The 26,093-nt window shown below is 38.2% G+C and overlaps 2 protein-coding genes and 1 non-coding gene across 4 annotated transcripts; 2 read left to right on the top strand and 1 right to left on the bottom strand.

The window, feature by feature from the left end:
- Positions 1-6,584, top strand: LOC118269083 (potassium/sodium hyperpolarization-activated cyclic nucleotide-gated channel 2-like). The gene is made up of 8 exons (XM_050698731.1): positions 1-313; positions 903-1,074; positions 1,710-2,012; positions 2,110-2,311; positions 2,678-2,769; positions 2,855-3,040; positions 3,587-3,776; positions 4,218-6,584. Exons 1-8 carry the CDS (start codon positions 99-101, stop codon positions 4,538-4,540), a joined length of 1,683 nt encoding a protein of 560 aa, XP_050554688.1. The 5' UTR covers positions 1-98; the 3' UTR covers positions 4,541-6,584.
- On the bottom strand, positions 4,893-26,093 carry LOC118269302 (PAN2-PAN3 deadenylation complex catalytic subunit PAN2). Of its 2 annotated transcripts, XM_050698721.1 has the most exons (23): positions 25,749-26,093; positions 24,386-24,546; positions 23,966-24,135; positions 23,485-23,605; positions 22,875-23,074; positions 22,191-22,419; positions 21,736-21,875; positions 21,399-21,551; positions 21,227-21,323; positions 20,788-20,883; positions 20,233-20,349; positions 18,281-18,362; positions 17,643-17,800; positions 17,044-17,308; positions 13,009-13,041; positions 12,343-12,485; positions 11,720-11,907; positions 11,329-11,413; positions 10,860-10,948; positions 10,501-10,615; positions 9,189-9,391; positions 8,551-8,700; positions 4,893-8,132 (listed from the first exon to the last, which is right to left on the bottom strand). In XM_050698721.1, exons 1-22 carry the CDS (start codon positions 25,798-25,800, stop codon positions 8,583-8,585), a joined length of 3,015 nt encoding a protein of 1,004 aa, XP_050554678.1. In that variant the 5' UTR covers positions 25,801-26,093; the 3' UTR covers positions 4,893-8,132; positions 8,551-8,582. The 2 variants fall into 2 exon arrangements, with proteins under 2 accessions (XP_050554678.1, XP_050554682.1); XM_050698725.1 differs by lacking the exon at positions 13,009-13,041.
- Positions 10,226-10,307, top strand: Trnal-aag (transfer RNA leucine (anticodon AAG)). The gene has a single exon. It is a non-coding gene; the product is annotated as a tRNA-Leu (tRNA).

Here is a 26,093-nt window from a genome sequence, read left to right as displayed (position 1 = left end):
TGACATTGTTTCTTCCGTCAATAATTTGATGGTTTTTATTGAAATCAAACTATTTTAGGGGCTCTCATAAACCCTTTCAACTAATTTCACCATTAGGTATGGGAGATACGGAACCATTAGAAAAAGATGAGACCAAAACAGAGATTCCAAATCTGGTTCGTACAACTTCCCATGGGTACTTCCATGGTCATGCATGTCATTTGAGTGCAGCTAAACTTTCTGCATATGAGTTAAAGTGTAGAGGAGTCCGTAAATGGTTGTTCAATATAATCACAGTTCATGCTGGTGATATAAGGGCTATCAATATGCACAGGTAATCGATAAACCTATGATTCTTATGTGCTTTGTCTGTCGTGGGATCAAAGAGATCCCACACTGTCGATATAGTCAACTGTGATTTATTATAAGGGTTTATTTCAGTCTTCCTTCATAAAGTAATTATTTAGTAAGGAAATGTCTAAGGGTTTTTCCACCAGATATGTGCTATGTAGCTATGCTACGAAGACGTAATAGCTAAGCTGTGAAACTATGTCACCGTTTCCACTGAGACTAAGCTATATAGCTGAGTGACGAAGATACGCAGCTCAAGTATGCGATGTATCGATAGTAGGGAACGCATCCATAGCACGAACCTTTTCAAATACAAAACATAGCTTAGTTTCCACCAGTGCTATGTTATATGTACCAATGAATGTTTTAATTGGGCGAAATCAAACGCATCCATAACAACGTAGTATAGCACATCTCTGGTAAGAAAAACACCCTGATACTTTGAATAAATAAAGGGTACCTCCTCCTTTTTAGCGTTGATAAGTCTGCATTTGGCCACCAACCAAAAAAATATATCGTTTCTCTTTGTTTCTTAGATTCTTCTTTAAGATAAAGACATTTCTTCTTCCTAGGTCCTACGCAGCGTTATGTGCGGAGAAGTTTCGTCACTATCAGCATTTTCGCTACACCATACATCCGTACAGCAAGCTACGATTCTATTTGGAGTTCTTGTTCGTCTTCTTGATGATAGTTTCTTCTGTTGTACTAGCTTTTCATTATGCTGAAAATAATGGAGACTATGTTGTTAGTATATTACTTTTATAACGGAACATAATCTATAATCTATTATATAAAAATAAGTCGGTTTTTCCTTCCTGACGCTATAACTCCAGAACGCACGAACCGATTTCCACGGTTTTGCATTCGTTGGCAAGGTCTCGAGCTCCGTGGGGTTTATAGAAAAGAAAATTCAAGAAAAAATTCAGGAGAAAAGCAGGAACACATGGTAAATCATTGGTGCCGAAACGGAGTTCGCCAGGTTTGCTCGTTAGCTACAAAAATTAAATGCGCTGAAGGCAGGCCTCTCATAATTATTGCCAGATCGGAAAACCATGCTTATTATATCCGAAAGATGTGGTCTAGGTTAAAAGTTCCAATGTGTCTAATAACGGTGGGGTTCCATGACAAACCTGCAATAATTAATTATACTTTGTTTGACCCTGAATATCCATATTCCAATGTATCTAAAAACTGAGAGGTTCAATTATAAATCTAGAATAATAATACTTTCTTCATCACTGGATGAGCCCAAGCGGTATGCCCAGCAGATACATTGCATATACGCACCTACATAGCTACGTCCTCTACCTATGTTTCATTTTATAAAGATTAACATAGATAATTTAATTCCATCTTTATTTATTTCTTTCCCACTTCAGGTATACCACGCGAAATTGCTGATGTTCAGTGATAGCATGATCATAGTGAATATAATTGTTAACTTCTTTACTGGGTATATAGAGGGGTATTCCCGTAAGGTTTCCGTCTTGTCCAAAAAGAAGATTGCATGGAAATACTTAACTACCTGGCTGGTATTAGACGTGGTTGCCTGTTTCGCGATCCCTATCAGCTATGACACTACGGAACACACTATCTATATGCTCTTAGAGGCTATGAAGTTAGTACGACTACCTATCATAATGGTTTACTTGCAAAATGTTCTCACTGTTATGAAAGCATCTGTAAGTTGGTTTTGTTTATCTATTAAAATCTTGATGAACCTTCATAGTTAAATGTACAGAAATAATATTCACACACACCTCTTCTGATTGACGACAGATTTATCAAAAGACTATAGTGGAGATCCTATTTTCCCTGGTAATGTTCCTAGCATGGAACATATATTTTCAATTTACTGTGGACTATATCATTGAGGGGACTCACGCACCGGCAAATCCTAGAAACTGCTCGTGGCTAACTGTGGGGAACCTGTGGAACCAAACAACTGAAGTTCGAATACTTTATGCTTTTGACAGAGCTGGTATGTGGAACTATTATTATTAATACATATACGTTAACAGCTTAACAGCCTGCGAGTCCAGCGCTGGACTTTCTTCTCCTTCCTTGTCTATATGGAGTTTGCGGTAATGTCATCACTACTAGTAATAAAGGTTCATAGGTGGTTTTTTTTAAAAAGGTGGCTATCATCCAATGCCGTCTCCCTATTTAGGCGAGGCGAGACGTAGTGTCTAAACTATTCTTACTGACTAAAAAGTCTAAAAACCACGCCGTTTCTACTCCTGCTTGTTGAACCGGGGTCTTGGTAATCTGTTAGGCAGTCAGCAGCTCCGGTAAGGTTTATAAGTACTGGTCTATCTTATGCTTACCTTCCATTGTCATGTTACAGTTGGTATGCTAACCACAAACACAAACATGAATCTTCTAGAACAGAAGGGTTGCTTTGAAAACTTTATTGTTACTTACTGGATTTTTTCTAAGGTAACACTCTTCTTTTAAGTATAAATGCATAAACAGAAGATAAAGTGGTGGTAACTCTGGACATTCTTTTAATATATTTTTACAGATTTTCATATACCATTACGCTTTAAAATATATACTGGCATTGTTCGGTAGAGAGTCTGCTAGAGCCCATTATTATATGATGAAGAAACAGCTGCAGACATACATGGTGCATAGAAACTTTCCGCCAAGGCTCAAGAGCAAAATCCTCAAGTTTTATGCTATTAGATTTCAGTCGAAATATTTCGAGGTACCATACATACTTACATAATAATATATGTACTTAGTTTAAAATTAGGATAATATTGTTTAACATTAGGATTAAAAAAGTAATGTACTGTTTAAAATTAGGATAATATTGTTTAACATTAGGATTAAAAAAGTAATGTACTGTTTAAAATTAGGGTAAGTAGGAAACAGCAGAATGGTAAAGATAGAATTGTGACAAGTTATAATAAGATCGATCCAGTTTCCTAGAATGGTCATGCTGTAAGGAATAGACGAATAAGAATGTTCAGAAGTGGAGACCACACTCAAGTGAATGCAGCGGTCACATACGCGTACGCTCACCCGTTAGTAGGAAAAAATATATTCGCTAAGTGGCTCTACTAGACTAGAGAGACTCGTGTCCAAAAGGGGACGAAAACGAGCTGATGATGTTGAATTTAAAACCAACAAAACCCCTTTTTGGATAATTTTAAATGATAGATAATTATAATCCTGACAATATTGTAGCTACCCATATTTCTTTCACAGCCTTAATATTTTTCCTAGTTCATAATTTCTGTCGAATTAGGAATCTCGAATGCTCGGCTGTGTGTCTGGTCAGCTAAGAGAAGACATCCTCATGCACACTGGGCGTCAGTTAGTAAGAGAACTGGAATTTTTGAAGCAGCTGCCAAGCTCCTTGTTGGTGCAAATCGCTTTTAAACTACGAGTCGTCATATACATCGCTGGTGATATCATTTTCAAAATTAATACTGTAGGTGAGTATCTCATTTGTTTATGGGATATAGTGGCAAACGAATACACTAATCCCTTGATGGTAAGTAATCAGTGCTACCCGTAACTCCAGAAGAGTTACTAATGCGTTGCCGGTCTTTTGGTGATTTGAGGATGGGGTCTCCGGTAACCTCACTCACACGGCTTGTTGTCACGACAGGTTTACACTAGTAACAGTACAGACAGACGTAACCTTGTGGTTAATGGAGCAATTTAGGATTGCACATCAAATGAATCCTCGCAGGAGGGTTACCCAAGCTACGCGACTTCTGCTGTGGCTTGTACCTACAGTTGTACCCAATGATATTTTGATTGACTTCTAGAATCCAATCTATTTTAGTGTACTAAACTTCGTCTACCTATGTATAATTTCTATCAAATCACAATACAGACTCTAGTCTACAACTTACTTTGTTTACCAACAGGCGATTGCCTCTACTTCATCGACAGAGGGACAGTAGCCATCTACTCAGACTCCGGCAAGGAGATCTGTCACCTAGAAGACGGTGATTTCTTTGGAGAAATAGCATTGGTAATGAAGCACCATTTCAGAACAGCTTCGGCTATAGCAGTAACCAATTGTGAGTTATTTAGACTAGATAGGGAACATTTTGACGCGACAATAGCGTATTATCCGACTGTGTATAATAGCATTAAAGAGGTTGCGACTAGTAGATTTGAGAGGACGTGTGTGTTGGACGAGCACCACAAGGCTGAACTGAGAACAGCTGAAGAGAGTGAAAGATGAATTGTGATTGGTTGAATTTAGCTCCTTGATTGTGATTGGTTTTGTTTTGTGGACTTTGATTGGTTGCCAATTGCCTTACTCGGTGTTACCTACTTTTTTATGTTGATCTCCAAATTGTGTTTTGATAGAACATTGTGTGATCAATTCAAATTAAATTCAAGATTTTTGGTTTTAAGTCCTTGACTGCCAATAAAAAACTGTTGAAGGCAAATCCTCCGCTAACGTCGGTCACCGGTGACCACCGGCGACCGGCGTTCAATGTGTTAATAATAATTAAAGCTACAATTTTGTTTAAGTAGAACAACTATTTTATGTAAGTGCTAAGGTCTAAGTTTAAATAAAACATGTCAGATATTTTCAAATTCGTTTTTATTTAAAACCAGCCACCATGTAAGACAAAGCGGAATCTTCTGATATTAAAAAATAGACAGTACCTGTGATTATTTCATGCAATTAAATAGTGGCATAGTGATGGAAACTCATCTTTAAAACCGACAAGGTTTATAAAAAAATTCGTTTAAAAATTTGAAATAATCACAGTACCTACGCTCTATAACTTGTAGATTGATAAGATAGCTGAAATATTTCATAGCCTCGGCTACTGGGTACAATGGTTACAATCAACTCTAAATGCATAAGACTTTTTTTTCAAAGACATTAAAAAAAGTAGCTTCGTAATAACCATAATCTGGGATTTTTCTTTCTAACACCATTTCACATTATTATATGACAGTCCCGATCCTATTATATAATAGTATAGTCATATGACTGTATCAGTATTATATAGTTATATAATTATATCGGTATCATATAAAAGGATCGACACTGTCATAATATTATAGGGCCGTATATAATATGATAGCTCCGATCCTGTAATATAACAGTACCGATCCTATAATATGACCGTACCGATCCTATTATATTATGACAGTACTTACCAGACAGAAACCTTATGCAAAAAAGCTGAAAGTATCCACCGTATAAGTCAATATTTTTATAATGTCTTATAATATTATTTATTCACATAATGACTTATTTCTTTTCACTCCGTTACATACAAACATCAGTCAATCGCTTTTGGCAAGCAACCTAATAAACTCATGTAGGAAGGATAATACATACATATAGAAAATGGACGATGGAGTATAATATAAAGGAAGGATCTATTTAGACTTGCTGTAGAAAATTTATATAGAGGAGGTTTCATTTACTCATGTATTAAAACTTTGTTTCCCTAATATCCATCCAGTAAATGATTTTTCTTCGAAATCTCTATATATACGAATTTGCTATAGTGGATTCAGTTCCAGTCATCTCTTGTAATAGTTAAGGAATTTGAATACTCAAGTCGAATGTATGTAAGAAATTATAGTGTGATCAGTAAGTTCATAACCTCGATACAGGTGTAGACACCATCATAATTTGATTGAACACCAAGCTATTTGTCATTTTTATATTTTGGACTCTACTACAATACCATAAGGTTGAAATTATATAAAATAATTTAGCTTGGTAGCTTGTTGTACAGGCTCTTCGGTACACCAAGCGTTTTGATATCTGTTATAAAGATTAGCTCAGTCAGTTCTCTATGTCCACGAAGGCATGAAGTATTAATAAGGAGTTGGAAAGAAGGATATATTATAAACATTTTATTCAGACTATCATGAGCAACGCCAATGATACGATAAGAGAAACCCTAGTATGAGTTTGCTTTACGTATAAAGTAGTCGAAATGAGAATGCTTTCGGCGCTCTGATCGGGCAGCTCGAATAAACCAACCAATCAGAGTGTCGAACGCGCTCTAGTTTCTATTTTCTTTCAATCTCGTTATACGTAAAGCAAACCTGTACTAAAGGTACAGTACAGTCACTATCTAATAACCTATCTAATCCATCGGTTTGTTCAAACGTAGTTCAAATAAATCTATTGACAGAATGGACGTAATTCATGGAAGAGAGATAATTTTTACATTTTTTAATTTACTCGAAATATCACAACCAAAATAAATAAACTCTTATATCTATACAAATGATATTGTTGAGTGTTAGTTACATTCGTGAACAAACGTAAGACATAATTTTATTGTAAATTATAAGCAATAGGTGTAGTATGATAGGATAGGTCGAATGTTTGTTTAAATAAATTGTCAATTTAAGGTGATTTATAGAATAAATGTCTTTGAATAAACACTGAATTGTTTTTGATTTGATTATAATATGTAATTAGCTTCCACAGTTTTGGCGTGAGCAATCTTGATGCGTAGGCGAAGCGATGAGACGTGGCGCGAAAACAACAAACTCTCAAAATCTATTGACGTGGCGTACGTAACAAAATGTAGTAAGGCGCGGTGAGGGTGGCGCGAACGCGATCAATTGGCTTGATATTTTCGCGTGAACTAGACGCGATGCCGTTGTTTTTGCTTATAACTTCGGAAACGGAAACGATACACATTGACGTAAGGCAAAGAAGCCGCCTCGCACCGAGTCACACCGCATCGCGTTGAATTCGCATCTCACCACACCGCTTCGCGTTCGGTCACCCAGAACGTCGCTTTACGGAGTCATGTCATCATCAGTGTTTATTTAAAAAGATATCGATCGATATGTCAAATAAAGCAACCAATTTATTCAAGAATTAATTCCTCATAAGCCGATAACTAACACAAGTATGCAATTAACATAACCACATTCATTTACCTATCAATAATTTAGATCAATCTTGAGTTAATAGACATTTCGCCATAGTTAGCATATTTCTCTCAATATAAAAATACATTCTTAAGCTGTCTTCTCTCAAAACTTGAACAAACAATATTTTATAGGAACGGAATATGTTTTGAGGTAGTTCACGCAATATTAGGCTTTAAGGAATACATATAACCGTACAATAAGTATTTAGGCACATATTATCGCAACTTTAGGCTGCATCTTCATATATATATGTAAAATATCCTCCAAGTTTTGAGATCAGACAGCTCTTCTCATATGAGTACAATCTGCATGAATATAAAAAAATCTTTATTCCATAACTTAATAAATTTTACATAATTTAGCGAGGCTGGTTTGGTAAAGACGTTGGTTAAATTAAAACAAATTCTCTTTTATTCAGATATATTTAGTATTTTTTATAAGTACAGCTTTAGGGATGTCCAGTAACCTTAGTATGAGTTTGCTTTATCGAAACGAGTGCGCGTTCGGCGCTCTGATTGGTTGGTTTATTCGAGCCGACCAATCAGAGCGCCGAACGCACTCTCGTTTTGATTACTTTAAACGTAAACCAAACTCGTACTAAGGTACTGTAGGCATTCCCAATTATTTTCTTAAAGTAGTTTCTTTAAAACCAAAGGCTTACACTACTAATTTAGCCCAACATCTTCATCAAACCAGGTGTATCGTTTAGCTAAAATCGCCATAATTTACACATACTAATTAATAATTTCAGTTCATACATTTGTTCACACAATTTTGTGCCGCCGAACGTTACCTTGAGCTTACAATGTATTGGAATTTATTGAACAAAGTTGTAGTGCGCCTGCGTCGCTACAGGTACCGGGTAGTACATCTCGCTCATTACGTATGGACTTACGATAGCACTGGGAATTTAAAACGTCATTAGTTTTTTTATATAGACTAAAAGATGTGTTATCAATTATAAATACTCGTACTCATTATGAGTGATTTTTGTTGTGGTTCTTTGCACTCAAGTGTATATTAATTTAATTTTGAGGTGAATATTAAAATTATCTAGACACGCCATCGAGAAAAACTTAATATTAAAATATTATATTCTAAAAGAATTTAACAGTTTGAAACAAAACAAATTCCTCGACCAACAAACACCGAGTCAGAAATGACTTTTTGGTCTAATATAAAATCAATTATTTGGTTAAAAGGACCAATGACGACTTTCAAATTTTTTTTTATTTGTTCAATATGAAAATAACAACTGACTTAAAGGGCGTAATCTGTGTGTTATAATTATAGTTGTAGGCTACTGTTGATTTAACTCACCCATTGCTCCGCGGCCCATACAGTAGCGAGTGCTATGACCTCGAGTCCGGCTCGTGCGCGCGCGCAGTGCTGGCCGTGTAGAACAACACGCACGGAGTCTTCCACCACGCACCGAACTGCACTACTTCCTCTGCAGTCACTGGTACAATACTGGAATAATCAAATAAAGATTGACTATATTTAGCGAAACTTTTAGTATACCTCTTTTGAAGGTTTATCATTTCATTCATCGTAGTTTTCAACTTTGTGGCTGATTTGATACAAAATTAGGCATTTTACACAAGATTGTACAGTACCCTTGGAACGAGTTTACTTTAAGTTGAACGAAAACGAAACTAGACCGTATTATTGACCGGTGTGAATGATCCAACTAATCACAGCACCGAACACGATCATGTTAAACGTAAAACAAACTCGTACTAAGCCCTCTGTTTAATTTTTTCCATATTTTTTTCACACAGATGACATAGATATAGTAAGTAATGTTCTGAATTGATATTAAGATACTTTTTTACTACAAACCACGTAGACAAATGAGCAGACGGTATAGTAATTAATTATAAATGGTTCGCTTGTTATAAATGACTTAATAAGCTATAAAGTTTCTTATAATGACCATTATTAAGCAAAATTCTCACCTCAAATCATTGAACAAGTACCACACAGGCTCTACATCCTTCCCCGCGGTCTGTATGTACGCGACCAAGTTCTTAGGGTTGTCCTCGACGCACACGACGGCTGCGGACAGCGTGTATTCCTCCTCGGACTGTGTAGTCACGTTCTTTTTCTTGTGCTTGTCAGCCCTGTTGTTCGGTGTATGCGGTTCCGTTGGGGATTCCACCTGTAAATAGATGGTTTTAAAATTAGTTTTGTATTGACCTTTAACTTTAGTAATCTGTAGCATCACTTTGCAGCTAATTTTTTATACTATGTATAAAAAAACAGTCGCTTTCCTTGTCCCTATGTCCCTTTGTATGCTTAAATCTTTTTTTTTTTTTGTGGTTTGAACGATTTTGATGTGGTTTTTTTTAAAGATAAAGTAATTCAAAAGGAATGTTTATATATGTAAATGAAGCTCTCTGGTTCGTCATTTACCGCGCTTGCTTTGAATATTGATGTTGTCTGTGGTGAGAGAAAACTGACAAGATGTCTGAACTGTAATATAAAGAGAAAAGACTATTGATTTATTTAGTGGATTTTATTTAAGAAAGTGTGAATAGTTTACAAAAACTGATTGTTATTTGTTTGAGTTGTATTTTAGATATAAGTTTAATTTGTTAAACATGTATGGTACCTAACCTACCAAATTGTTAAGTATTTTTAAATTTTATCAAAATAAATAACTCTTTTTACAGAGCAACAACTTGGGCTTTTGGTTCAACTAACTTATTACATATGTATAATACATGAATAATATATCACCATTGCAACCACGCGAAGGTGGGGCGGATCGCTAGTATATAATATAGTGTAAAGTCACGTGTTGGGAATTGGAAGCTAGAGATAGAAATAAATATATGAAAGACATATAATCTAATTATTCAAGAATTCAGTTTATTGCGTATTCTAGAGTTTAGTACTTTCAACACATTAATACTAAACAAAAAATAATAATGTTTAGAAAAAAATCGCTCCTGTTCGTCACGGGATGACAAAATTCGAGGTTACGTTCATGGGTAGCGTGGCCGAGCGGTCTAAGGCGCTGGTTTAAGGCACCAGTCTCTTCGGAGGCGTGGGTTCGAATCCCACCGCTGCCAGAAATATTTTTGTTGGAAACTAGATTCTAAAAATAGTTTATTTTGTAAACCGGTTATTTCATTACTTGTTAATTACATTTCATAAAATAGTTAAAATATTTTTAAAAGATGAGCAATAATAAACGTCATCTAAATGTACCCAAAGTGTGTAATTTTTTTTTTTTTTTTAGTAAATTGTTTAAATACTCCTTACCTTATCATTAATAACAACGTCACCATCGGATTGCAGTCTTATAAGTAGCTGTTGCGGTAGAACGCAGTTCGATTCCTGCGCAGGCGTCTTTGAAGACCCTGCTTGGGGGCTAGGCCTGAAAAATATTCAAAGTTCAAGTTTTATAAACAAAAATTGATAGAGTTTTGAACTTAATATAAATTGAAACGACGATATTTCTTAATGTCCGATAACTTAATAATGTTTAAACGGTTTACTAACAGATAATAATAACACTTCGAAGATTCTCGACTTGATTCGAGCTACATCGGGGCAGTATAAACATTATTGTGGTCGATCACGGTAATAATAAAAAACATTTCTAAATACATATCACTTACCTCTCCGGGTGTTTAAAGTGGCAGCCTGGTCGAGCGCAGTGAAGTCCGTATCGGCACGGTTTACCACCGCCACCACGTTTCGTCTCCGGCTAAAATACATTACATTAAATTTCATTTTATAACTACTTGAATATACTTGTAAGTATAGTATAGTAGTATGTTTGAATAGGTTAAGGTAGTACATTTGATTATGGTGGTAGTATGCGATAAAATCATGCCATTTTGCTATGCATCCATACTAATATAAAAAGCTGAAGAGTTTGTTTGTTTGAACGCGCTAGTTTGAACGCGCTAATCTCCGGAACTACTGATCCGATTTGAATTATAATTTTTTGTGTTGGATAGTGGATATCGAGGAAAGCTATAAGCTAAAACATCAAGCTACGTCCAATAGGAGCCGAGCAGAGCGGGTGAAACCGCACGGAAGTAGTTTATCATATAACCCGTCCTTCATGATTAATGTTCTTACCATCTCTTTCTGTGCCCCTTTGGCCCAGTACGCCTTCTCTCGAACTGTAGCGCCACCGCAATTGATTGCTAGTATCGGTGGTAATCTGAAATAATATGTTTCTGAGTTACGCGACACGTGAAAGTATTACTTGAGGTAAGTGAATGTCTTCTTAGTTTATAACCATTGTTGTATCACTAAAATTTGTTGTTTCATTTGTTTTTTTTAAACAACTAGATACATATATATATTTGTTAATTTTTTGCAAAATACTACACAGAAATCTACAAATTTATGAAGCCAAGGGAACAAAATCTGTTTAACTATCATTACTTATCTCTGTTTCCTTTTCTAGAAACATCAAAACACTTTTTCATTTATCAAATCTAAATAAATAATATAAAACACTAACCTAACAATTCTCCCCCGTTGTACAGTAGGAGTGAACCTGGAACAGTGTTCGCACCAGGCCGGCGTGCTACGTCGCGCCGCGAGAGACGCGCGAACTAGTTCCAAGAAGCCACCGCGGGGCTCCGGGCCTTCCCGCACTGCAGTGGGGTACTGGAGGGCGCAGGCCAACACTACGGATTCTCGGCCTTCCTGACGACAAATTGGATGAAACTTAATACAATAAGCAAGGTTGTTAGTAATATCAGGTGAAACTTTAGAGACAGATTTTTAAAGGAGCTCATGTTTAGACTGATTTGAACTTTTAAAGTCAAAGTCAACATTTGTTACGACCAGGCTGAAAAGGCACTTAAGATAAACAAAAAGAACAGTGTTTGTCGGTCAATCCTTTAGAAAAGCTTGGTTGTCCCAAGTGTTATTCACTATGAAAGAAAAACGATCAAATACTCTATGGTTACCCTAGACGGGATAGTCATTGGATAATTTCCCCTCAAAAAAAGCCAGCCAGTAACAAAACTGTACTAGGGTTTATAAGTTAACTAGGCGCCTTTTGAAGGTTTCCCCCGTCATTAAAAAAAGGTCTATAAGTTACTCATATAGCAAGTTGGCAATAACACAGTAACCAACCTCCTTGTTACACTTCATACACCGGTTGAGCTGGTGTCTCCCGATGGCGAAGAGCTGTGATATCTCCGACTCCTCCCTGTCAGCCTGTTGGTTGTTTGGCAGCTCGTGATTATCTACTGGAACGGAATCTGCGTCACCTGCACCTGGTAGTATTGAGAAGAAAGTTTTAACATTTTTTTTTTACTCTGAAGAAGAACATGTATTGCTTGCACAGTGATTATAGTTGGGCCATTACAAATGAGCGAACTGTCACGTCAACGGAATGTGGCAAAGCCGCACAACTGGCATAAGTGTGAGCGAGAGATCTGATAAAAATGACTCATGACAGTTTGCATGTTTGTAATGGCCCAACTATAGTTGTATTTCTTCAATAGGTAAATCAGCTACAGAGTACAAATGAATACTTTAAAACAATAGGTGATTTAACATTCTCTATTTGACTTCTCTAATAAGAATCACCGAAACAAATTAAGAGGTGCTAAACAAAATAAAGTTAAATGGAGATGAGAAAACTAAAACACAAAACGTGTCGTCATGAAAACATTTTTACCTTTTAATAAAACCATAATGACGTTGACTACATCGAGCTATAATAAGATGAAAAAAATAATTCAGATGATGTTACATGGAATGGTCCAATTGTTTTCGGTGAAAATGACCACCTACCTCCATAGTCAGGTTGTCCAAACAAGATCGCTACTGGATTTGATATAAAACAATTAGTTTATTGTACTAAATCATTAATGTCTTTATAGATTACACTTTATAGATCCATTAATCATTCAAACATTTTATGTATCTATAAAATATTATGGTTAAAACTTCCATCAACGTTTATAACGTACCACTGTAATAAGTAATTAGGAATGACTGTGCTTTAAGAAATGTGTTACATCTTTTTTTTTTTTTTATTTTTAAATGGGACGACGTTTGGCCGCTATCTCACCTGATGGTAAGTGATGATGTGGCCTACGATGGAGCACGTCTGCCCATTAGCAACCTATTCACTCGGGCTTTGAAGACACCCAGGTTATACCCATCAGGAAACACAGACTCCGGCAAGGAGTTCCACTCCCTAGCAGTTCGCACAAGGAAGCTTGAAGCGAAGCGCTTCGTGCGTGTGGGTGGGATATCCACCATGAATCGGTGACGCCTCGCCGATTGTCTTGTGGTTCGATGATGGAAAGGACTAGGAGGAATCAAGTTGTGCAATTCCCCCGCACACTCTCCGAAATGTATCCGGTAAAAAACGGAAAGGCTTGCGACCTTGCGCCTGTGTTCAAGGCTTTGAAGCCGGGCCTCCACAAGCGCATCATCGTTGATGAGCTTCTTGGCACGCCTTTCAATGTGTTCGAGCGCATCCAGCCGGCATTTAGCCGAGCCGTCCCAAAGGTGAGAACAGTACTCCATACATGACCGAACCTGCGCTTGGTACAGGCTCAGCAGTTGTTCTGGTGTGAAGTACCGTCTCACCTTCGAGAGGATACCCAATTTCCTACCAGCCAGATGCTCTATATATGAGCCGAAGTTTAGCGTTGGCGATAGAGTTACGCCAAGAAGCTCTAGATGATCCGATACTGGAACAGATACATTTCGGAAAGTAGGAGCCAGCGGAAATTGACTCCGTTTGGCGGAGAATAGACACGCCTGGGTTTTGGTAGCGTTGAACTTGACCAAGTTGGCGTCTCCCCAATCGGAGACCGCCTTCAAGGACGAGTTCAACCGTTCGACCATGGATTCTCTTAGAGACTGGATCTGTGTTCCGCTAGTCCGCGCATCGGACACATACCTTTCAACAACTGTGCTGTCATCTGCATACCCAAAGATACCGGGCTTAAGCAGGTCGTTGATGTGCAGCAAAAAGAGCGTTGCTGAAAGTACTGACCCCTGAGGAACTCCGGCGTTGATGCCAAATTGGTCAGACGAGCAGCCATCGATGACTACTCGAATTGACCGATCCCTCAGGAAGTCTGCAATCCATTTGCACAGATCAGCGGGAAGTCCATATGCAGGAAGCTTGCCGATAAGGCTGTCGTGCCACACCCTATCAAAGGCCTTTGATATATCGAGCGAGACCGCTAATGCCTCCCCGTGCTTCTCGATGGCCTCGCTCCAGATGTGAGTGGCATACGCAAGAAGGTCCCCAGTAGATCGGTTGCGGCGAAACCCATATTGCCGATCGCTGAGGAGGTCGTTACCTTTAAGGTATGCCAGGAGCCTGTTGTTAAGTACACGTTCCATACTCTTGCAGAGTATGGACGTGACCGAGATAGGTCGGTAATTATTAGGGTCGGCACGACTACCTTTTTGGGCACAGACTGCACGTTGGCCAGCTTCCATGCAACCGGCACTTGACCCGTCTCCAAGGAAAGGCGAAACAGACGTGTCAGGACTGGAGACAACTCAGGCGCACAGGTTTTTAAAACTACGGCTGGGATTCCGTCGGGTCCACTGGCCTTGTTCACGTCGAGATTACGCAACGTCTTATACACCTCCTTCTGTCGGATGCGAATTTTGGACATTTTCGTCTCGCATACGTTATGTAGAGAAGGAGGTATAGCGCCACCAGTATCAAGACGTGAAGACTCCGCAAATAGAGAAGCAAACAAGTTCGCTTTCTCTACTGCGGTGTGAGCCAGCGTCCCGTCAGACCCCAGGAGAGGCGGTAGTGAGGGGCGGCAGAAGTTCGATTCAACCGCCTTGGCCAGGGACCAGAACGCTTTACTGCCCGCTGGGTAGGAAGCCAGTTTGTTCCCTATTCGGCCAATGTGGTTGAACCGAGCCATCCGCAATGCCTTTTTGCACGACTTGGCAGCCCGGTTGAAGGCTCTCTTCTTCTGAGGAGTGTCGCCAGCCTTACGGCGCCTGGCATCCGCCCATGCCAAGTATGCCGCATGCTTTCGCGCCTCAGCACGTCCGCAGTCGGCATCAAACCATGGACGAGTGCCACCGATAGATGGTGCGTCCGAGAATGGGATGTAGTATTCCATGCCCTGACGCACCACCCCGGCTACGGCATCTGCACAAGCTGACGGGTCACTGGATGAGAAGCAAACAGGCCGCCAAGGATAGGATGCAAAGAAAGATCGCATCCCATCCCAATCTGCTGACTTGTACCGCCACATCCGCCGAGATCCTCTGGGACTGGAATCCTGCGGGGAGTGTGTGGATACAGATTTCACCAGACAGTGGTCAGAACTACCCAGGGGTGATGAAACTGACACTGAGTAGCTGTCTGGATCAGTTGTCAGCAGAAGGTCTAAGCAGTTGGCAGTTTGCGTATCGACATCAGGCACCCTTGTGGCCTCATGGACCAGCTGGGTCAGGCCAAGCGTCAGCGCAAGCTTACGCATCTCCCTCCCAGCATGGTCAGTGCACTGGTATGGGAACAGCCACTCCTGGTGATGGGCGTTCAAGTCCCCCAGTAACACCAACTGGGCCGAAGGGTACCTCTGCCGAGCCGTATCCGCCGCCTCCTCAAGGTATTGCGCTAATCTGGTCGTCTCCAAATCTCCGCTGTGCGACCGATAGACACAGGCATAGAGAATTTTCTCCATGCCTGTGTCCACCAGTATCCACAATGTGGAGTAACTGGGGTCTTCAAAGTCTCGGAGACGCCGGTAACAGACGCCGTCCTGGACGTACAGGCATACGCCTGCACGGGCAACAAAATTGTGCTCCAGGGTAAAACCTGGGTAGTTTAGGTACGAAGCGTCGGACGGACATCTGATCTGGGTCTCCGAGAGAAACAAGAGCGTGGGGTTCTCGGTCTCAAGATGGTGATGGACCGCATTGAGATTGGAGTGCAAGCCTCGGATATTAGAGAGGTGCACTTTGAGGGAGAGGAGTGCAGCCGCTGTTTAACCCTTTTCTTAGCTCTTGTTTTCATTAAGGAGTGTGAGGTTGCTGAGAGGATGGCAGTGAAATGTTCCTCCACACAGGCGACCCCAGACGCGCACTGCAGTTAGCTACATCAATGGGAGGCCAGCCTGGAGACTGCGGGGACGCCCGAGCCCCCCATGAATATCCATCGGGCCCTCTCGTCCGGTCGCCAACCGGCACGATGGCGTATCCATGGGATTTTTCGCTAGATGGCGGGGCAGCCTTTCACGTGTGGCTAGCACGCTAATTGGGCCCCCAACTATCTGCGGTCGGTCAGCGGTGCACCGTGCCTCGGATCCCGCTACCCTCCTCGACTGGCCACCCGATGCAGCCACACCAGCGCGCGCCAGACCGGTCTACCCATAGTGGAACAAACATTTCGACCCATCCTCTCATACGGCGGCACCGAGCATCGTGGCGGAACACGGCTAGGCCGCTTGGCGACACGGTTTTGCTCGGTGGGTGGTCATAATGCCGTCGGCCGAAGCCTACCACCAAAGTGTCACCTGGTTAGCACCACCCAGAGGCCACGTGTAGGGATTCATTTTTATGGGTGCTCTCCTACGGACGAGGGTGACTCAGCCTCCAAATCAAACAATCTATGCTTTGCAAATGAATACCCACCAGAATTTTCATATATGGAATTCCTTGCTAATCCCCGATTCACCAACAACCCTTAAATTTCTAACACCCAAAAGGCCGGCAACGCACTTGTAACACCTCTGGGATTTCGGATGGCCATGCGGCGATTGTTTACAATCAGGTGATCCGTGGGTCGTTTACTGGCTTATCCTATAAAAAAGACAAAATTCAACTCACCATCCTCCCGAGCTGTCCACCCTTCTTCCCTCAGCTCTTCACTACCTTCAAACTCGGTAGCCGGTCCCAAAAACTCCAGCTCAGTATACTGATACTCCTCAGTAAACTGCCCATTGACTTGGTTCCCTTGAGGAGCAGGTCTCTTCACGTTCACAGCTGGCATTCGAACAGGTTTCGGTGGACTGTTCACTAGTAATGCCTTTTCTTTCTTACGAGTTTCCAGTATTTCGTAGTGAATCTGATGCAGGATGAAGCGATTCCAACTCTGTGGGTAAGGATTAAAATGTTTGATTGGTTATTTTCTTTGTAGGTGTGAATGTTGATTGGTTAAGAAAGTGTAAATAACAAACTGATTGGTGGGTAAACTAAATAGGTTCCCTAGTAATTTGGACTGTGTACTACTGTTCGAAGACCGTAAGGTCTTCGGCTTATCTATATTTTGATGCTCGCTATCACACGGCATACGTAAGGCGCTTGGAACGTTTTCGCTTATGTACACGCGTTGTACGTATAGCACTTGATAAATTAATAATGAACTCCTCACACAAACAACAAAAACCAACTTCAACTCTATCCCAATACAAATAAAGTAACTATACCTGTATCAGAGCAACCAAATCGACCCTGGAATCCGGTCCTCTATCAGGCAATATAAGCCCCAACGCGGCCGCTTCAGGCACGGTACGGAACGCACGAAGAAAGTTATTGGCTTGACACGGCGCACCGCCGGACGTATCTAACATTCTGAAAAGGAATCCTGAAATATTTTAAAGATAATGTTTTTATTAAAAAGTCTGGTAATGTTTCTTGTATTGGTTTGGTCGAATTTTATTTTATTTTGATGAAGAGGGAACTTTATAGGCACTTACTTTATAGGTATGTTAAAACGGATCTCAACGACTATTAGGTACATGAATAGACTTAAAAGATCTTTGAATACAGCGTTGTGACTGTGAAGTGTTCTCTAAAATTTCATCATTTTACTCAGAAAACGTATATTTTGTACGTCATTTTGAAGAGATTAGTCGATCCTATTCAGATGGGAATTATTCGTGTTTTCCAAGTCTATTTCGTCTAAAGTCCAAAATAAAATTCGACCAACATTAAGCTATACATATAGGTAAGCTGTCAATAAAAACATATTCCATCCCTCAGTTGACTTAAAAACTTCCTTGTTCTTAGTAGTAGGTACAAAACAGCCTATAAAATAATGTATATAAATAAAAAGTGAGCATACCCAATTCGCAACTGAGACAAAATTCTTTGGCACATGTATGTGCTAAGAGGGTCGCCTTAACCGGCAATGTGTAATATAAAACCTGAAAAAATTTGTGGCTTATAATCTAGTATTGTCTTAAAAAGTTAGAAACGTACACACAATAGGGTATATGCATGTATTTTTTAAATGTTTTTAAATGGTAATTTACATCATTATATAAATGTTAAAAAAACCAGCACTAAAAAAAAAGGAATTCGGGTAAAAAAAGCAGTTTTAAAATAATAGATTCGTAACAGCATTTTAAACGACCGTCATTTTGGCGCGCTCGCGTGACGTCAAAGTCTATAATAACAGTTGAAACTGCAAAGTGTTTTGGGTCATAATTTGTATATATTTCGTGTTTTACGTGAATTCACTTCAATTACATAATGCAACAGGATAGTAAACCGACTTTTAAATATTGTATCGTGGCCTAGTGTAAAAATACAAATAGAAATGCACCAAATAAAGTATTTTTTCTTGTCATTTTCGAGCCTTCACAGTGCATATATTACCCTCCCGTTTCACTTGTACATATCCAACTGCAGAATCTCCATATGTTTCTCGTGCAGATCTATAAAAAATAAAACAATATAGAAATAGGTACATACAATCGAGTTTTGGTTTTACCGGAAAAGCGTTTTCATCTAATAAGGTATTTTGATACCATAAAGTACTTAATGAAAGTGCAGTGAGCGCTAGCAGTTCAAGCAGTCATCATCATCACCATCATCCCGTGTTAGTCCAGTGCTGGACAAAGGCTGAGCCCTATGTCCAACCGTGGACATAAGCCTCAGCCTATGTACTTATGAGAACTTGAGGGAGTGCAAGGCACGCCACTTATACTCAAGCAAAGTGTCAAGTTAATGATACAAAGCAGCCTCAGCTTCAGATAATATGTTTTTCACACAATACAATAAATAACCTTAAAATGTTCTCCCATTCGCATTTTAAGGTTATGTTATTTCCAGGCTATTTCTATTTACTTATAGGTAAAAATTATCCAAAGAAGGCGTCGAAAACCAAATAAATATAATATTTATTGTGTAATTACCTTGCTGCTTTCACTCCTTTTATTTCAGTAGACGTAAAATCCGAATTTGATGTGAAATACGCGGTCATCATAAACACATCAATTTTTGGAAGATTGTCCGATTGTGCCTTGACGTAACCAATATCAGTCATTTCCTGTGACTTTCCTGCCACTCTTTTACAAAACAATATCACTTCAATATCAACTCAAAATCACAAAAAAACTGAATTTCGTTGCAAGCATTCAACAATAGCACTTGTTGATATTTGTTATTATAGACTTTGACGTCACAAACTACTCTGACCAATAGCAATGCGTTTCAACTAATTTGAATTTCCCGCTTATTTTGTGCATTTTGCAATAATTATTTTCTTATTCAAAACAAAATTATATTGAAAATTATTGATAGATTTATAAATCTCAAGGAAAAGAGATTATATGAAAAAAAAATTATCGTTATTTGAATCATGCGCATATACCCTATTGTTTATCTAGCAATTGGATATTCAAGTCGGAATAATTAGGCTTTTGGGTCACCATCATCAGTCCATTCCTGGACTACGAGTCTGACCGCGGCAATATAGAGGACTTTGTCATGATCTCCGTGCTTACTGCAGGCAGGCAGGTATATAGAAATCGCAGATAAAAAGGTTCAGGTTTCTAGTCGTAGAAATATTGAAGATGTCACCATCTTATGTGGAGTAATGGCATATATTTAATACGAGTCAGTGTATTCCATGGTCTCAATGTGTATTGACCATGGTGACCTGCTTAACCATAATTAAGTAGCTACCAAATAAACAATCGTGTGAACGTCTTTTAAGTATCTATTATATAAGAAAAAAAGTAAATATCTATTATATGCTTAATATCACAAAATTAATGTCAATGAAATTACCTGCAACATGGAATTGCAGTAAGAGTTAGGTAACGTAGTCTCTAACCCTGGAAGACCTGTTCTGTTCAATTTTTCCAACTCCTCGTTCGGACCGTGTTTATTGTAGCGTATGTCTACCTGTAAAAGATATGAAGTTCTTGTAATATTATAATTAATTAAAGAGTTTTTATAAACTAAAAAAGTCCAAAGGTCGTTCTTATAAAGGTAAGGGTAATTTGTTAAATTCAGGTGGGAGCTGCAGACTACCTAGCGGCCGCTACCGGTAACCCGGGTTACCGGGGCTCCGGCTCAAAAAGCAGGAGTGGGAACGGGTGGTTTTAGTCAGTACGTCTGACACTCTCTCTCGCCTCGCCCAAGGTGGGAGAAGTCATTAAATGATTTTCCCCGTTAAAAAAGGTAATTTAAATTATAAAGGACTTATTTAAACTTGAACATTGATATTCTTAAAACATTCGAATCATTACTGGCATTGACGTTCGGCATCGTTCATCGGCAATCGTTAATGGTTTTGCGACTGATTACTGCGTAAATAAAAATAATGAAGCCAGGTTTTACCTTTTGATAATGCTTAGGAATGGGCTGCGCAACATATTTATTTTCATTCTGTCTTGAAGAATTCAAATCATCGAAATTGTCTTCTATGTACGGCATCTGGAAAGCATTCAAATATTTTTATCAAACAATTACGATATTTTTAATTAATCAATAAGCAGATTTACAAAAGAAATATACACGGAGGATATGAATGGGACCGTCGGTAGAGCTCGCCCTAGATGGACAAATAGCAACCAGATTAGTGATATGTATATTAAAGAAGGGCCAAATTAAATGTATCCTTAACTGAGGGGCATGCATGAAAATACTGATGACTGTTGAAGAAAGAAGTATGTAAGATTCGTAGCAATTGGCGTTCCATTGTCTCTGCAATGGGGGTCCATAGGAGTCAGGTGTGAGGTTATGTATGTATGTAATAAGTTTTAGTGATGTCACTTACCTGATTCCTCTTAAACGATCTAGGATTTGGCGCATATCCAATGGGACCTTGCATTTTCATAGACTTTAGCACTTCTGGATCAATCGGTTTCGGTTTCCTGTATAAAACGATAACTTTAAAATTTTATAGGATAAAACACACATAAATAAAGACTTATTGAATAAACAAACACCTGTATATTCTTTTGAAGAATTCTTCAGGTAATTCGTTGAACCATTTGGTGCCTGAAGATAGTGGGGGTAGAGGAACAGTGGAGAATTGGAATGTGGTGTCGTTGAACCCAACGTATGGAATACCTAAGACTTGATCCGCAAACTCTGTCGCTCTGGGAACAAAATAATCGAGAATTAGAAGATTTTTTGTAATATGTATTTAAAGATCATTAAGTAATTAGTTTCATGCGACTTAGGGGCCACCTAGCTGCCGCAACTGTATCTAATTTACAGTGAAATTCACACACATTTTGACTTCATTTTATTTCCTAAGCATTAAAATGTTTTATACCTCACCTAGAAAAGTTATTGAACACTGGTTCATGATTGTGTTGAGGGGAGAACAAGTGTAGATGTCCAGATTGGTCACCGAACACTAGCGCTTGACTTGTGGACGACACGTCCATTACACTGCATTGTGAGCTTTGAGTGTCCACCTGTAAAGATAAATAAAACTCTTATCATCTGAATATCTACTTAGTAAATTCACAAGCATTTGATTCAATGTTAAGAAATCAATACATCATCAATAATAGCAAGGAGTCTGGGACTATGCCAGGCAAATACTGATAGGTTCACCCCCTATCTCATAACAGAACTGGCTAAAAACGAGTGCTAACATTTAATATGAACAGTTGTGTCCGACTGTTTACTATAGAGTAACCAAACTGCAGAATAAAATTTAAAAATAAGTACATAGGTACATAATTTTCCTCCAATTCAAATATAATTTTCTTACAACTCAGAATTACCTGAAACACAGAATGCTCAGTGGCATTGGGTGCGTTGACATGTAACAAAGCAACATGGCCGTCGCCGGACAACGCGACCGCTCTGCCGGAGAACGCGGGCAAGAAGTGCAGTAACAATGGCGGCGATACTGTAGGCAGTGACCAGGCTCCTTCGCCCGGCTTACTGTTGCCACGTAGGCAGCGGACGTCCCATACTAACACGTAGGGCTCCGCTACTGCCATACCCACGCTGGTGAAAGAAAAGTATTTGTTTTAGATAGTTTAGAGGGAGTTTTAATAATCAACAAAAAATTGCGTCATTAATTAGAAAAAAGAAGAATTAATATAAGTAGATGAAATGGACATCAATTACATAATTAAAAAAGAACTGTTTTGAAATATTACCTACATGTACACATGTACATGAGATATTAAAGAGATAATAAAAACTATTTCTTTGAAATATCCATATTACATCAATAAACACGTATGTCATCGTCGATAACAAAATGTACGTGTCAGCAATGCACAAAACACATCCGAACAGATTTTAACGAAATGAGGCAAAGAAATAAATTACTCCCCTATTGAAAGTAACCAATAAATTATCTCTAGGCCTAGGACCTCTAGGATCATATAATCTCCAGGATGTAAATCTATGTGGACATGACTTGCAAGCTTTATGAATTGATAGGAAATACATACGATTGCGTAAATCCACAAGTGATAAGTAGATCTCCTTGCATGTCCAAGTCTGAGAGGCAAGCTGAGTGTGCTCTGAAGGTATGTTCCGCTGAGGTTGGCGTCCTAATGTCCCGTAAGGCAACCATTCCATTGGCACTACCACACGCCACTAACGAACCACCGCCGCTACGGAGCACTGCACAACCTTCTTCTTGGATAGGCTGGAAATGTTAATGAATATTTTGATTATGAAAGAGATGATACAATTTCAGTTGATGTCACGTGAACAGCGTATAATGCCACTGCTGACCAAAGAGGTTCATTTGTCAAAGGTACATAATCTAAGAAAGTAAAATAAGTAAGTTAATAGGAAAAAGACACTTTGGTATTTTGAAGCACCCACACAAGTTTTTAAAGTTCCGGGTCACTATGACACCAATTTAATATTATATAAAATGTTATGGAAAATTAATCACAAGTAGCTAAGTATCATAGTAATCTTTGGCTTTTACAGCTGAAAAATTGTTTGGATAAGTACAAATCCACTAAATTTTAGCATAGACATAGTTATTGAAACATTTTCAATTTGATGTCAGGAAAGGTGAAAAGAGAAAGTGACCGATTTACTTACAATAGCAGTTTCACTCATTCTGTTGAGATCTAAGTCAATTAATTTGTTCTGATGTCCCCCCATCATCAATTTAGTAGCACTCACTTGGAAGAGGCATTGCATATCTGTCATATTTGGTGATCTAGAAATAAAAACATTAAACATTTTAATGACCAATATATTGTCTGTGATTGACTGTAGATATGTTAAATGTGATTATTTGAGAGTATGTATGTATGTATGTGTTACTCTTAAATGCAAAAACTACAGCACATATCTGAATGAAATTTTGCACAGAAATATATTACACACTGGACAAACACATGGTCTACTTTTAAGCAAGTAACGCGGGCGAACCCGTTGGCATAGTTAAGCTGATTCTTTATAGGCTGCGCCATTTCGCCACGTCTGTGCATGCTGCTCATGATGAAAAGCGAGTAAACAGTGATTTTTTAATAAATTTTTTGCTACTACTTTTGATTAATAGTATAATAAAACTTACTTGAAAGTACGTTTCGGAATTCCTCTTCGTATTTGATGTCTTAAAGTTGTCTTTGTAAGTGCAAATATACCTTGTTCAACAGTTATGATATCTCGCACTTCTTCAGATTCATGTACTTGGAATGATGTGTACTTTTGCATTCCTGGCCCATAGTATGATGTTACATGCCCCTACAAAGTAATAATAATATACCTAGATTAGTTAAGAGACATATTAAACCATTGATTCAATTACAGTAAACGCAATACCATTATTACAGTATTAATCAGGCAGGCTATTGACAAAACTGATTATGAACAACAAATTCCATTAATATTCAAGTAAAAATAATTAAAAACAATAATCCATGAACAACTTTTTTTGGTTCAAGTCCAGTGAAATTAATTTAATGAAACCATATTATTATGATAGTTTACTCACTCCCTGATTCCCCATCCATATCAGCTCTTCGTACTTGTCAAACACCACAGCGGATACCCCAAACCTGTCTCCCCCATCCACCAGCACACTGGACCGCACTTCATACTCTGCTGATTGCTTCGGTACCAAGTATTGTGGAGCATATTCTGCAGCATATGGTCCTGAAAGGTTATATTAACTATTTATTGGCTACCAACAAAAAATTGTTGTAAGTAAATTATTAGCTAATATTAATTACACATGACCATATAACACTTTATATGAAATGAAAGAGGTGCTATTAGGTATGATTTCATATGTTTAGATGTGCTGGCATGACTAGCATGAGTTTATTTATATAAGCTCTATTGCATGCTCACAGAATGTATCTATTTCATTAAAAATTATAACTACCCCTAAAAATTTACCCCACAGTTATTATGAAATCTCATTAGTTTTCTGCTATTTCAAATAAATAATTTCTCAATGTGGGTTGGAGATTTCAAATTTATAATTAGAAATTATAAGCCCAAGTTCCCTCACAATGTTTTCCTTCAACTTTTGTCAATGGTGTGTAAATGTATTTTGGGTTAGCAGTAAGAACATCCATAACATTAATTGAATATTTTCCTTATAGATAGTTTTATTGAGGTCAATTAACAAGGTGTTGATAGAATAATCTGAACCTAATAATAAATAACTATTAATAATTTAACTGCCTACAATAAGTACAAGGTGTCTTATAAAAATATTAAATTAATAAACTTAAGCTTGGTGACACATAAATTAATCTAGGTACCTGACTAAATAGATTTACATAACTAAGTAATAGTTTACAGTCAATGAATATTGAAAGAAAGTTTCTATTGAGCTCACTGAACATTTTTTGTATTTGTCTCAATTGAAAAAAAAATAACCCCACAAGCAGAGGAGACAAGGAAAATACAAGTGAAAAATATTATTTAGCACAAAATTGCTAGGCTCCTACTTGGTAAACAAATTTTGAACTTTACCAAGGAGGATGTTTAAAACTTGAAAATATAATAGAGATTGGTAGATTAGAATCAAGCATTTAATTTAAAGTTAGGTAGGCCTTTCCACCATGAGAAAACTTTATAATATAGTGATAGTGATGATTAAACGTTTTGTTTTACTTTTTCACGAACAAGCTAAGATTAACACATTATTTTTATTAACTTAGCATATCAGTTAACTTTTGTTTTTTTTTCGTAAGGTATGAATGCTTATTGATGTGAAACAAGTCAAAACAAAATATCTAACTGAGGTGTTCATATAAATATGTTCTGTAATGAACGAAATTAGCAAAATTACACGTTTAATTATGTTTTTAGATTAGATATTACCAATGAAAAACAATACGCACCAGTCAGCAGATGATCCGTCGGCATACACAAGTCGGAATAATGATATTCCATACTAAATCTGTTCCACTTGATTTATTTCACAACATCTATAGTGTTTAATTTAACTCAAAACTTACGATTAGTAAGATTTTAATTTAAAATAAAACGAAATATAACATGGGTTCGACGACTGCAATCAGGAATATTTTCAAGTTACTCAACATAAAAGTTGTGCTGACACTGTATCTGATTTGAGAAAACTTGCCTTTCATTTGTTAGAAATAAGAGTCACAGAAATAATACAATTTCTTTGTTGGAAAACAAAATGAACTCGCGTCTTGTCATCAAACCTTACATCAAACTGT

Source organism: Spodoptera frugiperda, chromosome 2, assembly GCF_023101765.2.
Source record: "Spodoptera frugiperda isolate SF20-4 chromosome 2, AGI-APGP_CSIRO_Sfru_2.0, whole genome shotgun sequence".
Lineage (NCBI taxonomy): Eukaryota > Metazoa > Arthropoda > Insecta > Lepidoptera > Noctuidae > Spodoptera > Spodoptera frugiperda.
This window is presented reverse-complemented; position numbering and strand designations above follow the sequence as displayed.

Bases quoted from the DNA above. Each gene is read 5' to 3' on its own strand.
- LOC118269083 (XM_050698731.1), top strand. From the start codon at position 99: ATGGGAGATACGGAACCATTAGAAAAAGATGAGACCAAAACAGAGATT. The intron at 1,075-1,709 runs GTTAGTATATTA...TTCCCACTTCAG, and splicing joins AAAATAATGGAGACTATGTT to GTATACCACGCGAAATTGCT. The intron at 3,041-3,586 runs GTACCATACATA...CTGTCGAATTAG, and splicing joins TTCAGTCGAAATATTTCGAG to GAATCTCGAATGCTCGGCTG.
- LOC118269302 (XM_050698721.1), bottom strand. From the start codon at position 25,800: ATGGAATATCATTATTCCGACTTGTGTATGCCGACGGATCATCTGCTG. The intron at 23,075-23,484 runs GTAAGTAAATCG...TAACATTTCCAG, and splicing joins GAATGAGTGAAACTGCTATT to CCTATCCAAGAAGAAGGTTG. The intron at 21,552-21,735 runs GTGAGGTATAAA...TTTTGTTCCCAG, and splicing joins GTGTTCAATAACTTTTCTAG to AGCGACAGAGTTTGCGGATC.